We start from the raw sequence: 13,799 nt of genomic DNA on the forward strand, positions 1-13,799 counted from the left end.
TAATTTTTCTCTAACATTTCCTCGCTTAGTAGCAACGCTCCTAAGTTAATTTTAGTTTTATTATCTCTATTATCCAGCCACTCTGTAGAGACATTTTCATAGTGAATTTGTATTCTAGTTTGTTTGTCTGAGTTCTCAAGCAAGATGTTAAGTGTTTCCACCTCCAGTGCACACGATGTGCTTTCTAGTCTGCTTTACTGGACTCTGAACAAATAGTGATTGAGGTTTTGGTGGGGTTCTCATTTGAGTGATGGGAATTTTTGACAAATTTAAGTCAAGAATAATACACTATGAAGTGACAAAAAAAATCAAAATATGAAAAGTTGCAAAGCTATTACTTAAAAAAAACTATTGCAATACAGGTCAGTTTAATAAAATCCCTTTTTCTAAAATGCAATTGTTCTTTTAGATTCACTGTTTTGATTCACATAGCTACAATGTCTGTCATCTGTAGAAATCTGCAAAGAGTAATCATTATTTGTGTTGATTTGAGAAATGCTTATTGCTTGAACTGTCAAGTATGAAAAATTACTAGTTCCCCTTTATTGTCTAATGCTGAATGTTTTTAAGAAAATAATCTAGAATTTGGTGTATAGAATATATGTACACCAAGTAGGGTAATTATGGATCTAAATTGTAAAAGCCAAGTATTAAAATAGTCTAAAATATGTTTGTAACTTCAAGGCTGTCCATCAAGTTTGCAAGAATCTTATTTGTGCTTTTTATGTGAAAATAGGATTGGGAACGTGCTTGCATATAACCTCATGCTCAAAAAAACCCCAACCAAAAAACCCTTAAGCGTTTGGGAAAATATAAATAATATCGAGAAAGAGTTTTATATATTAAATAACAAACACGTAGAACTCGGGTGGTGTGGTGGATGGGCGGGGGGAAGGAGAGCTGACAATACCTGAGAGTCAACTGAAATACTGGTCTCTCTGGATGTCACATAACTAGGACCGTTAGTGCCACCTATAGTTAGTCTGTCTGACAATTTCACTTTAAGACCTTGTTTTCAGTGGATTATGAGCCTGCTGCACACACCTTCTAAACACATACCTTTAAGAAGATTTTGGTGGAGATGAGCTCTGGTTCGTGCTAAGCTTAACAGTGATACTGGATAGACCCAACAGGATGTTCAGGGGAGATGCAGCTGATCTCGATTGATAGCTGCTTGCACCAGAGATAACGGGGAATGCTGTGGCAGCTTGCACAGTTCAGGCGTAGGACAGAAACCAAACCTCCAAACACGAGTGTAATTGAAGAATTAAAGGCAGATGCAAAGTCTTTGTTAACTCAAAACCAAAGAGAAAAAGCAATTTAGCAGGGCATGGAACTGCAAACCTCATTCACACTATCTATCCTCCTTATTCCACTCTAAACTAATTTGGATAATTTTGCCCTTTAGTCTTGGATTAGTTTGGATAATTTTGCCCGATTTGGGCATTGTCATGCCCAAATGTCGTGTTAACACTGCCAACGCTGGCTGTTGTCATTGCAGTAATGTGCAGAACTAGCAGCAGCTGCAGGCAGCGTAACAGAAATATATAACCCCTGCCTCATAAGTGTGGGGGACACTTCTTTGCACACTGATTTTTTAATAGGGAGACAAAATTTAATTAATAATAATTTTTTTTTTGAGAGGCACATAGGTATTTCCATCCTTCTATTAAAAAAATGTGCTTTCAGTGCAGGTACCTGTGAATTGGATTGATCTCTGATCCCAGTCTGCAGTACACTACTATATTCAGAAAAAAAACCCCATTAATTGGCAGTGTCCTGTGTTTAAATCTGAACTTGCTGCTTAGCCGTCAACTTTGGAAAGGCCCTCAAAGATTATTTTATCCTGCTGTGCCTAAGTAGCCAGAAGAAAATACCTCCCATCTGATTACTGAGGTTTACCTTGAATAACCTTGGCATGCCGTGGGTTGACGACTGTCGGTCAGTCAGCACGTGTATTTCTGGTCGGTATATTCTCCAGGGCGCTACTCTCAAAGCCCTTCCCCCTGCACTGTACAGAAGACATCCACCTGGTCAGTGTGCTGGACTTTGCTTTCCTCCCTCGTTTTTAGTCTGGGACTGATGGAAATGAGAAGCTTCTGGGATCAGAGTGCCCCCAGACTACTTTTCTTTTTCTTTTAAACGCAGCTGAGCTTGGGAGTCTCCCACTGCTCATGTTGCCTCCCCGTTCAACTCTGTTGCTGCATCAGGAAAGGAAGAAGAACTTTGATCTTCACAGGCCCTTGTCTGTCCCCCTTTACAGCTTCTGCAGGAAAAAACCATGATCAAGTGCATCTATGGTGGTGTCAGTCCTTGCAGGGAGAAACGGGCGCTTTTATCAGACATCTTCCCAAAACCTTTAATGCCCAGCTGAAGTCAAAGTTGAACTGTCAGAGGAGCGACCCAAGCACTGGCTTTATCACCATCCCCACGCTGCTCTCAGGGTTACCTGCGTACACACTTAAAGTGCCCTCTCCCAGAGTGGGGTGGGTGTAGGCCATGACTTACTGTGGCTTCTTAACTGAGGGATCAGCAGGGACCTCTGGGAATGGGTCACAATTCTGCTGTAGCCACATCTACAACCGCTTCGGGGGAAGACGGCCCTAATTGTTTTGACTTGCCCTTCACCACCCGTGGGTTTAACAGTATCTGTCACTTGGATCTTACCTCTCTGCCTGGTTAAATCTGTGGGGTGTATTTTCCTCGTTAGTTGTGAGCACATTTTCACTGGCCAGTTGGACCTCCAGTTTAAATAAATGTAGTGCCAGTTTTGTGTAAGCTTATTCTCTTCCTAGTTCCCCTCACCAGCTTCAGGTGTGATATTATTATTATTAAATTCCTTGCCTATAACTTTAAATGAGGAGGAACCACATTAGCATCAGGTAACTCAGTGTTAATATATAATCTCAAAATATCAAATTGCAAAACCCTGTAACGATTACCTCGCACTGTGCCGTAGGCTCTGGCGACCATGGAGCACGTCCTCTGGGGTTCACAGCTTACAAGGAAGAGCTTGGTGGTTCTGCAGGAGCTCTGTCAAAGACTCTCCGGTGCCTAACGTGACTTTTCACCAGTGCAGTGTGAGCGTGGCTTTCGTGTTGCCCACTCCTTCCAGCAGGACTCTCTGATTCTCTGAAGGAAGCAAGTAGGTCAGCTCCTCCAGGGTAGATCTGGTGTGTTAGTCAGCTGCAGAAGAAAGTGGGGTTTGATACAGTTGGCATCGTTCTGGAACAGGCACTAGATTGGCCTTTTTTTTTTCAACAAGATGAAGTCTAGGCAAAAAAAAAAAATGGAAATAGAGCTTTCAAAACTCTATTTCCTAGGTGGTCCTTCATACATCATCCATACTGTAATTTATGAGAATAGGACAATACCCTTTTGCTGTTACATTGATATTTACTGTGTGTTCTGTGTGCCATCAGACAGGCGAGAGCATGTGCAGGGCTGATGCTGGGCTGTTGGTGTAGACTTAGTAAATGTAGCTGACCAACCTTTTTTGCCATTTCTTCATATTTCTTCCATGATAAAAAGAGCAGGAGACAAGTACCACTTCAAAATGCACAAGTACCATCTTTTAAGTGAATTTAATGTAGTACAATCTCATTTGCAATTGCAAATACTAAGGCTGCATTTCTCCCCTTACTCCGAATGCCTGAAAATCTCATTAATGTTAATGTATGGGGAAGAAATGCTCAGATTATTGATGTAGGAATGAAACCAGGAGCAAAGCACAGCTCTACAAAGATTCATCTGCAGATTGGGGTCTGAAGCAACCGTTAGATTATCAGACCTGACCTTCTCTCTTAATACAGGCCATAGAATCTCATCCACTTAATTCTGTGTTTATCCCAAGAACAGCACCAGAAAAGCAAATATAGTGCATTAACATATTGTAATGTAGCAGTATATTTGGGCATTACTTTTTTTTTTTTTAACTCTAACACCAGAGCCAAACAACAGTACTGTGCTATATGGTATTGATGAAAATGTACAGGAGAGATTCCACCACTTTATCTGTCTCTAGGTGAGAATGTCTGTGACTTCGCTTAGGGTTTTGTGTAGTCCTTCGGAAGTTTTTCACTGGTAACTCTAACCGGTGTAGAGCTGACTGTTAGCTCTGCTTCTCTCTGAAGACAGCATAAATTGAAATACTGATTTTATTTCTTTTTAACAGAAAAAGTAATTTTCTTCAAAAATCTGTGTGGTCTTTGACAACTACTTTCTAACATCTTATTGTGGAAGCTCCTTGACAGTCAGTTTTCCTAGGAAAGATGAAGCACATTTCACATCTGGCTTCTCATCTTCTGGACTATAACATAAAACTGGCCTTGAAATGCAGCTGGGAGGTGTTCAGGGGATACCACACAAGCAGAAAAGGCGAGCCAAGCTGGGCTAGTGCATGTTTTCACCATTAGCCAACATTTGCTGAACAGAGAGTCTAAAGAGATGAGCTGAGGAATGTGTCAAGGAATTCAGAGAAGAGGTGGGTGGCACTGCACAAAATACAGAGGTCCCAGGCTTGGCACATAAATGCTGTCCTGAAGATACAGATCCTCCTGCCCATGTTGGAGGTGCAGCAGCCCGTTGGTGTTGCCCATCCTACAAAAACATTCCTCTGCAACCCACTGCAGCTCAGAGGAGGGGAGAGTCAGTGTGGCTCATGTGTTGTAAAAACCTTTGCTGCCCCTTGGGCGTGTGAAACCTGGGTTCTTAGGGTTTGTCCATAGCAATAGAGTTTCTGTCTCCGTTCTTTCTAGAAGCTCAGAAGTCCTACAATTGGTTTGGTTCCATCTTGTTTGGTTTGGGTTCTGCCTATAAAGTACATTCAGATCCTGTTCTTAGAGTTTTGGGGTTTTTTAACGTGAATCAGGGTTAACTATCAGTACTGAAAGCAGAGAAAGTGACCCATGACTGCAGGAACTGGAGGCTCAGTATGAACCCCTAAGCTGGTGCAGAACCATTTGCTGAGGGTATGATACTGGCGAGGGGGAAGACCCCTATAACCAAAGGCATTCCCACAGCAGATGTGTACAGCCTACATTGCCTCAACTGCTTCATCCCAGTGTCCTGTGATTCGTGTTAACCCAACTAGAAGGTATGAGATCAAAATGTTTGAAAGACTCAGTGTTTCAGAAGGAATCTCAGACCTCCTTGCCTATCCAACAGCAAGGCCAATACTTGCCTTAATACTTGCCTTTGAGGCTAAACTAATTATTGACCATAAGGCTCTTTGAAATCCACAGGTAAGTGGTGTTAAGTGAATGTAAATAACATTACCAAAACCTTCCCCCTGTTGCTTTGGTGCCATTTATTCAGAACACGTAACAAGGCATTTGTAGCAGTGAGGGTGGGGCTGTGCAGCAGAACACAGTGCTATGCAGAGATGCCCCAGATGGCTCTGAGTAACCAAACACAGAAGCCATGCATCTTCATGGTCCTTTGCTTTGGGCTAGAATTCCCTGTTTCCCACAGGAGCTCATTCCCTGCCTTAGCAGAACCTCTTGCTGTTGTCGCTGGACACTGGGCAGGAGGTGGCTGGTGGTGAGACTCTGGCCGTCTCTGTGCAGCTGCCCTGTGGCCCTCCCAAACCAGATTACAGCCTCTCCAAAGCACCCAGCAGCAACAATAGTAGAAAGTTAGGGTACTATTAACAAAATAATAAAAGGCTGTGGGTGAACATAGTGCTGTGTATGTCACAAGGCCACATACTCTTTCCTTCTCTGACAATGTGGCTTTAGCAGAGAAGCAAATTTATAGTTAATATTCTCCCTGCTCCTCAAGAAAACATGTCTGAGTGAATGTTCCCTTCGGGGATTAGCAGGAATCTCCATGGGCTTCATTTCTTCTGCCAAGGTCCTAGCCAAGAAACAAGCTGTTGTACGCAGGCAGTAATCCCCGTCTCTATGAGTCTGTGTAATAGGCAACAAGGCAGTAAGGGTTTCCCAGCAGCTTGACTTACTGGTGCCTGTGCTTTCTTTGCAGTTGTCCAACACAGCAATCCTTCATCAGATTAGACGAGACCAAGTGACAGACACGTGCCGAGCAAACAGCGTCTCTAGCAGGAAGCGCCGCGTGCTGACACCCAACGATCTCAAACACCTGGTCGTGGATGAAGACCACGAAATGATCTATTGCTATGTTCCCAAAGTGGCCTGCACAAACTGGAAGAGAGTCATGATGGTTTTGACGGGAAGAGGCAAGTACAGTGATCCAATGGAAATCCCAGCCAATGAAGCCCATGTGTCTTCAAACCTGAAGACCCTCAACCAGTACAGCATCCCAGAGATCAACCACCGCTTGAAAAACTACATGAAGTTCCTCTTTGTTCGCGAGCCTTTCGAGAGACTGGTGTCAGCCTACAGGAACAAGTTCACCCAGAAGTACAACACTTCCTTCCACAAGCGGTACGGCACCAAAATCGTGAGGCGCCAGAGGAAAAACGCAACCCAGGAAGCTCTGCGTAAAGGCGATGATGTGAAATTTGAAGAGTTTGTGGCCTATCTCATCGACCCGCACACCCAAAGAGAAGAGCCCTTCAACGAGCACTGGCAGACTGTGTACTCCCTCTGCCACCCCTGCCACATCCACTACGACCTCATAGGAAAGTACGAAACGCTCGAAGAGGATTCGAATTACATTCTCCAGCTGGCGGGAGTAGGCAGCTACCTGAAGTTCCCCACCTATGCAAAGTCTACGAGAACTACTGACGAAATGACCACAGAGTTCTTCCAGAACATCAGCTCCGAGCACCAAACGCAGCTGTATGAAGTCTACAAACTTGATTTTTTAATGTTCAATTACTCAGTGCCAAGCTACCTGAAATTGGAATGAGGGATGGGTCGGGGGGAGAGAGGGGAGAGAAAGCCTCTTTTATTTAAGATTTTTATTTGTCATAATAAATATGGAGAATGGGTTATTTTGTAAATTAATATTTTCTTTTTTTGAATGATGCTGCGAGCAGCACAGTCAAAATTATTTAAATCAGCTGTAAGAAAGGACAGCTCTCTTTGCAGGGTAACAGGATTGTGACGATCTAGCTGTAGAAATGAGTAATACTGCTACACTGTTTTAAAAAATATTGTGTTCTGTTGAATTTCATTGATCTTGCATTCCTCCAATTCTAATTAATGTTATTTATACTTATTTAAAACATGGTCTCTTGGTAGGTGTCACTTCAGCAGCAGAGATAAGAGAACATTTGGACAAAAGGAGCCTGGTTTGTGCTTTCCTTAGTTGAGTAATAATATACTTCCATCAGCTGTTGATGCAGGTAAATACAGGAATGGTTCTTGATACCACATGCTTTGAGAAGGGCGGTGGAAATGATTTCCTCAGAAAGTGATATTGCACTTAGATTATTTTTTTTTTTTTTTAGTACATTTATCTTTCTAGCCCTGGAAGGGAAAAGTAAAACAAATCTTGATAGATTCATGATATCTAAAACCTATGACTGAAAGAAATGTGAATGTATTCCTTGGGAAGAGAAACCATGAACTTTTTATAAATCTATACCTAATAATTTTATTAAGAATATGACCAGTCCCATTGTCTCTTAATTTGAAGCCTGCCAGCCCAAAGGAATGCAGATTTGAGGATGATCCATCAGAAAAAAAAATAGCATTTTGAAAGTGACTGTAGAGATTTTTGGATGCCCAAAGCAACTGATATTCATGTAGTTCATAGCCAGGATGGGGGTGGGGGGAGCTTCACCCTCTGTGAGTCATCCCTCCCTAACTGAACTCAAGATAGGCAACCAAAATGGGCTCAAAAAACACTGGTCTCGATACGTTGCTGTAAAGGATGTGGGCGTGTCATTTGAAAAGCCAGTAGGTCACCTTAGTGCTGATTTCTGAGCAGGTAAGGCACTAAAAAGATCTCATCTGCCTACCTGCTGGTTTCATGGCTTTCTCCCTGGGAACAGGAGCCTTTTTTTTGTTGTCAAATAGCATTGACAGGGATGTTTCCAATGTCCGGTGTGTTAGTATTTCATCTATGTCAGCTCTGGTGCGAAACAGTGACTGAGTTAAGGTGAATGTCTCTGTAACGAGTGTTTCGTTGGGATGGCAGATTGTACAGGCGTAGCGCACCGGGAGACTGTTTGGGACAAGCAAGTATCAATCCATTCACAGCAAACACCTTTCAAGAAAGGGATTTCGGTGTGGATCTACCAGCAACCTAGCGAGCCGAAGCACAGGCTTCTCCAAGCATTTGCTTTAGTTTGATGCAGGAGAGGCACATGGCCAAGGGGGCGGTGGACGCCTGCCTGGGGAGCGGTCTGTGGCCACCCCAAGCCGTCCCGTCCCGGGGCGGCAGCACCAGCAGCCGGCTGATGGGCAGGAGGAGGCAGAGACTTGAGTTGGGGGGTGGGGGGCCACTTGTAGGGACCTACGATCTGTTTCAAAATTGAATGATTGTTAAAATGGGGGGTTGACTTGCCTGTGTGTCAGTCTTGTGACCAAACCTAGCACTTCCAAAAATTTGTGAGGATTTAAATAAACCCAGCTGAAGGCAGAGCTGTTCTAGCAGTGTCGGAGCCAGATGCTGAAAATGTCGTGTTGTACAGTAGCCGAGTTTCATTCTCTGAATTACAGGAGTCTCCAGGGCACACATGTGCTTAAAGAAGACAAATAAGTTCTGTCTTATTTTATAAAAATAAGTCGCTGAATAAATCTCAGTGAAGAACGAATTAACATAGCAAACAGCAGCTGAAGTCTTTTCACATTTGGATTTGGCCTTAGCTGGGACACAGGTCATTATTTTTCTATCACTCCCTACAAAAAAATCTCTCATCCACTCTGGAACTGTTTTCATAGCCCAGGCCCCGTGTGTAACCCGCAGTGCTGCCCCAGTGGCGGGCGAGGAGCTGGCTGGCTGCGCCCCGCGGCTCTGGGTTCCTGAGCGGCTGCTGATTGCTGGCTGGCGTTGTACTTGAAAGCAGTTTTGTCTCATTTAGCGCGTGCAGAGCTGTTGCAAGTGCCTGTCGCAGTTCTTTTGTTCATAGCTCAATGGTTAGATGCTTGTTAAGAAAAAAAAAATCATCTGTGTGAGGGTAGATTTCCCCTCTCCCCCTCCAATATTTCGTGTGCTTGTTTGGTCTTGTATCTGACAGTGCTAACATTTTGGTCCAATTTTCTCTTCAGTCAGCTGTTAATCCCCCCAACAGAATGTGATGTGAATTTTGTTTACTTAAGAAAAAAGTTGCTTCAGGAAGTACATATATTTTAAAAATAGGATGTGCTTCCCCCTTTCTTTTTGTACTTTTGTCTGTCTTCACCACGTTTGTGTCTGTTCTGAAGTACTCCTCCTTTAGTTTCACTGCTTTGGAGACGCAAAACCCCCATTTGACAACTACGACAGAAAAGCTTTAGGTGAAAAACTTCTTCTGGAAATTGAGGGGTGAGTGCTGCTCCAGCCGGGATTTTTAGCAGCAGCTTTGGGTTTGATTACCCAAATTCCGCCTCCCCTAAGGGGGCTGCCCTACGGGCACTGGGATGGCTTTTGTGTGGTCTTAAGCAGGTATTTAAAAGCCACTTGCTTTTTCAAAACCTTGATCCCAAACTGCTACAAACCGCCCATTTTGCACGTTTATGCCTGTTTTGGGGTGCTGGGAATGGGCTGTAGAGCTGTGTTTAAAATGGGCAGCTGACGTGCTGGGTGTCCTGCGCGTTGAGCACGAAGCCCTCACCAGGTCCGAGGATGACCACAAATGTTAAGGAATAGCCTTTGGGTTTTTTTGGTTTACTGAGTGTGTTGTTTTGACTGAGCCAAAACTGATCTTTTCCCACTTCCCCCACAGGGGAGGATGTTCAGGGCCATTCCTCCTCAGCTCAGCAAGCCGGTGACCCCCACCCCAGTTGCTTTTACCCCACCTCTTCGTAGGGTTTCCCAGCTGGAGGAGAAGAGGGGCTGGTCTGCTCCAAGGTGCTGCCTCCCCATGGGTTCATTTCTGCTGCAGCTACAGCTGGTCCTGGAAAACAAATGAGCAAAACTGCATCCTCAGCAAAATTCCAGGTACAGACATGCCCGTGGGGCTGTGAGGCCCACCTGGGGAGCTGTCGTTTGAGGGATGCTCATTAACCACGGCGAAGCAGTGGTGAGCGCGGACAGGACCCAGCGGGGAAGGTCCAGCTCCCCGCAGCCCCCATCAGAGCTGTTGGGCTGGGGGAGCGGTGACCCCCATCCCTGAGCAGCTGGAGCCCCCCCATCATTCGGCAGGGACAGCGCTGAGCCCAGCAGCGCCTGCGGCTCCTCACCCGGCGCGGTACCCACCGCCGGGGCTTCGCTCCCTCCAGGTGGCCCCAAGCACCTTAACCTGGAGCCCAGGCTGGACGTGTCCCATGCGCACACGACAGTGACCCCTGCGCGGTGAGAGGCCCTCTAAACCCCACCTGGTCCGTGCTCCGGCCTCTTCATAACCCACGTCCATTATCACACAAGCGTGCAAACTGCCTGAGCCCCGCGCTGCGTAAGGCAAGTGACATGAATAAGCCACAGACAAAAGCGCTTTTAGGAGTAAAAGTCGACCCCAGATGTTTTAGGGTTTCACTGTAGTCTGCTGCACTTTTCAGGTACAAAAAGGGACTGTCCTTACTATTACTCTTGTTACAGAGAGTGTTATTTTCTTACATGCATGCACAATACAGTGTGTACGAATAATTTAACATCGACGTGGGGTTGGATTTTTTTTTTTTAACCTATTTGTATGCAGTAGAAGGCTTGTTGTAGAAAAGTATCTCCTCATACCTAAATATACTGTTAATAAAGAAAAAAGCTAAGTTATACATTGCCAACACAAGTGTGAACTGCTCATGAATCTTTCCTTAAAAAAGCCATTCAAGCCTGATTATTTTTCTAAGTAACTTCAATTAAATTGAAGAAACAAAGTTCCTCTCTGTGTGCTTTATTTCTGGCTCGTACTTTCAGGGCAGAGGGTGGGATTTTTGTCTGCATAGCTTTGCTTTCTCACAAGGCTTATTGTGGCATAACAAGCAGAAGACTCAAAATTACCTACTGCTCTGGAGCAAGAAAACTAAAGTCATCTGACAACACCCCTCCTGCCCCCTTCCCTCCCAAGCTCCCAGCCAGCAAGGCAAAGGGCTGTCAATTTAAGACCTGTCACATGCCTGCAAGCATTGTCCCACCCCAAGCAAGGGTGTTTCGGAGTCGGTCAGATGACAAGACCAGCTGTCTGATGGGCTTTAGGCCATGTGCTTGCCCACCTTCATGTGAATTCGCTAACGATGGCTTTGACTTAAACATTTCCAGCACCCCTCAGTCCTGTGTGGTCTCATCCGTGGTTTTCAGTGAGGCCAGAAAGCTGGGCTTTGAGGACAAACTTGGGTGAGGAAAGCAGCACCATAAATTACACTTTGGAAGATCATACATTTAGAAAACAGCTGCCCACCGTGGTGATCGTGACGTTGGAAGGGACCTGGGAGGTTGGCTGGGCCACCCTACTGCTGTAGGTCACCAAGGCTAGGTTGGCTGTGGTTCTGACTAGCCAAGGCTTCAATACCTCAGGGGATGGAGGGCTCAGAGCCTCTCTGGGCAGCCTGTTCCAGTGCCATACTACCCACCCCATGGAGACGCTTCTTCCTAGTGGCCACGTGGAGACTCACACCCTTTAACTTGTCCATCATCTATCACTGCTGGAAAACGAGCTTGGATTCACTTTCTTTGTAAGTCCCCTTCAAGTAGTTGTAGACTGCTATTAGGTTCCTAGTTATCCAGGCTAAATATGGCCAGATCCTTCAGCAACTCCTTGCAGGTGACACCCTTCGGGTCACTGAACTTCTTGATGTCCCATCACTGTAACCTCTCCAGGATCTTAACATCCCTCCTGACTTGTGGAGGGCCCCAAAACTGGATGACATATTCACGGTGCAGCACTGCCTGCCGCAAACTGACCACTTAATCTGCCAACCCCACTTTTACCAATGCAAACATTATTCACCATGAGAGCAGAGACAAACAGAAAATGGGAAATCTGCTGAGTCGGTGTCATAGCACACGGTGAGGCACTGGCTGTCTTTAGAGCCCAAGCACGTTCCCACCTCAAACACCCCAAAATCCTAATTAACAGGCAGAGTTGCAGCATGGCTTCCTGAAATCACAGCCTGGCTGTGCAGCTTTAAGACAACCACCTTCACATTGCAAAACACTGATGAGTAATTTTCTCTACGATCTCAATCAGAGAGGGAGATAATGAAGGTCTCAAGAAGGACTTGATCTAAGTGAGCGATTAGCCTGGCTCCAGCTGATTGCCCGGCCTCGCTCAGCAGCGTGGCCAGGATTACGTATGTTTCAAAGCGGTGCCGTCCTCTTCTGGCAGCACATGGGTTAAGAAGCCCTGGGAGAGTCCATCAGCTTCTACAGCACCTGTTCAGAGAGGTGAGCTGCGGTGTCAGGCAGAAAGGAGGGCCCGGAGAACCCCTCTGGCTTCATGGGGCTGGTGCTCGCCGGGGGACCGAGCCTGGGCAAGCTGGGGGCAGCAGCTGTGGAGCTCAGCCAGGGATGGGGAGAGCCGGGAGGGCTGTGGAGAGTTGCTATCATCACATGCATACAAAAACAAATGGCCTCTTCACACAGCTCCTGGGTGCCCAGCTTGGACAATCTCCGTTATTGCCTCCAAGACAGTGGAGAAGAACCTGATCCCTGATACAGCCTCAGGGACAGACAAAATTGGATTTGGTCCAGCAGAAGGAAGCATGAGGATTTGTCTTTTCGACAAGCCACTATTTTTCCATTAAAATAATTACAAACTTCTTACAAAATCCCTTCCCATTGGTACCTGGCATAGCGCTTCGGCTGCCCCTGGTAGGGAGCACCGGCGGCTGCTGTGTGACAGGAGAGCGGGCAGCAGCAGGAGCGGGGCACCCCCAGGCACTGGGGAGATGGGTGCGGTGCACCGGGGGTGCAGCGAAGCAGCAGGATCCCACGGAGCCAAGGTGGCCTCTCACCTGGGGAAGGGACAAGATCACGCAAATAAGCCCAGCAGAGATGTTGCGACGTTTGCAGGAAGCCCATCCCTGTGGTCTTAATGTGCAGGCACGAGCTCTGCCAACACTTCCCAGCCTTTGTCAGGATGAAAATACATTCCATTTAATTCTACCATGATTACAACAACAACAAAAAAAAACCCCAAAACCCTTAAAAAATATGGGAAAGTGGAAGGAAGAGAGAAAAAAAAAAATCAAGTGCAGCCAGCAGCAGAGTGGAAACTGGAGCGTTTGCTTCCCGGCCGCAGTGCCGGGCTTTTATCACCGGCTGCATTACACACCGTCATGTACAAGACTCCTGGTGCTGCACTTGCAACTTTGCCAGAGGTTGACATTTTTGAAAAATGTCGGTTCGGTTTTATTCTTCGGTACACTGAAAGACAGCGTATCCAAAAGCCAACCCCCAAATTGCCTGCAAATAATTAAAAAAACCCCAAACCCAGTGTTAAAAGAAACTAATCAGCTATAATTTCCCAACTGCAATGATGAACAGCAGACCTTTTTCCCCTGTTACTTGAAATGTCAATCCAGTGCAGTGCTCGAGCCTCCTGAGTGAGATTCAACTCACTGACGTTAAATGGCTTCTGTTGGCCAAGTCAGAGGCATTGAGGGCTGCAAGTAGGGGCTTACTCATGGAGGAAAAAACACAGAAAATATTTTAATTCATTTATAAGTTCTAAAAAATAACTTTTGCCAATAGTTTAAAAGATACTACCGAGTTTGACATTGAAATTGTATCCCTCTGTCCCTGTTTTTTGAGTAAATGCAGACCTGGGAAAATATTCCTTTAGGTATTTAGCG

General features: G+C 45.6%; 1 protein-coding gene across 1 annotated transcript; it reads left to right on the plus strand.

Moving 5' to 3' along the window:
* Positions 1–5,982: 5,982 nt before the first annotated feature.
* Positions 5,983–7,108, plus strand: CHST11 (carbohydrate (chondroitin 4) sulfotransferase 11; the record flags this gene model as incomplete). Its single annotated transcript, XM_010152159.1, has 1 exon — positions 5,983–7,108. A coding segment is annotated over one exon (849 nt), but the record flags the coding sequence as incomplete, so codon positions are not given.
* Between the last annotated feature and the right edge of the window lie 6,691 nt (positions 7,109–13,799).

Source organism: Eurypyga helias, unplaced genomic scaffold (assembly GCF_000690775.1).
Source record: "Eurypyga helias isolate BGI_N326 unplaced genomic scaffold, ASM69077v1 scaffold4155, whole genome shotgun sequence".
In the NCBI taxonomy this organism is placed as follows: domain Eukaryota; kingdom Metazoa; phylum Chordata; class Aves; order Eurypygiformes; family Eurypygidae; genus Eurypyga; species Eurypyga helias.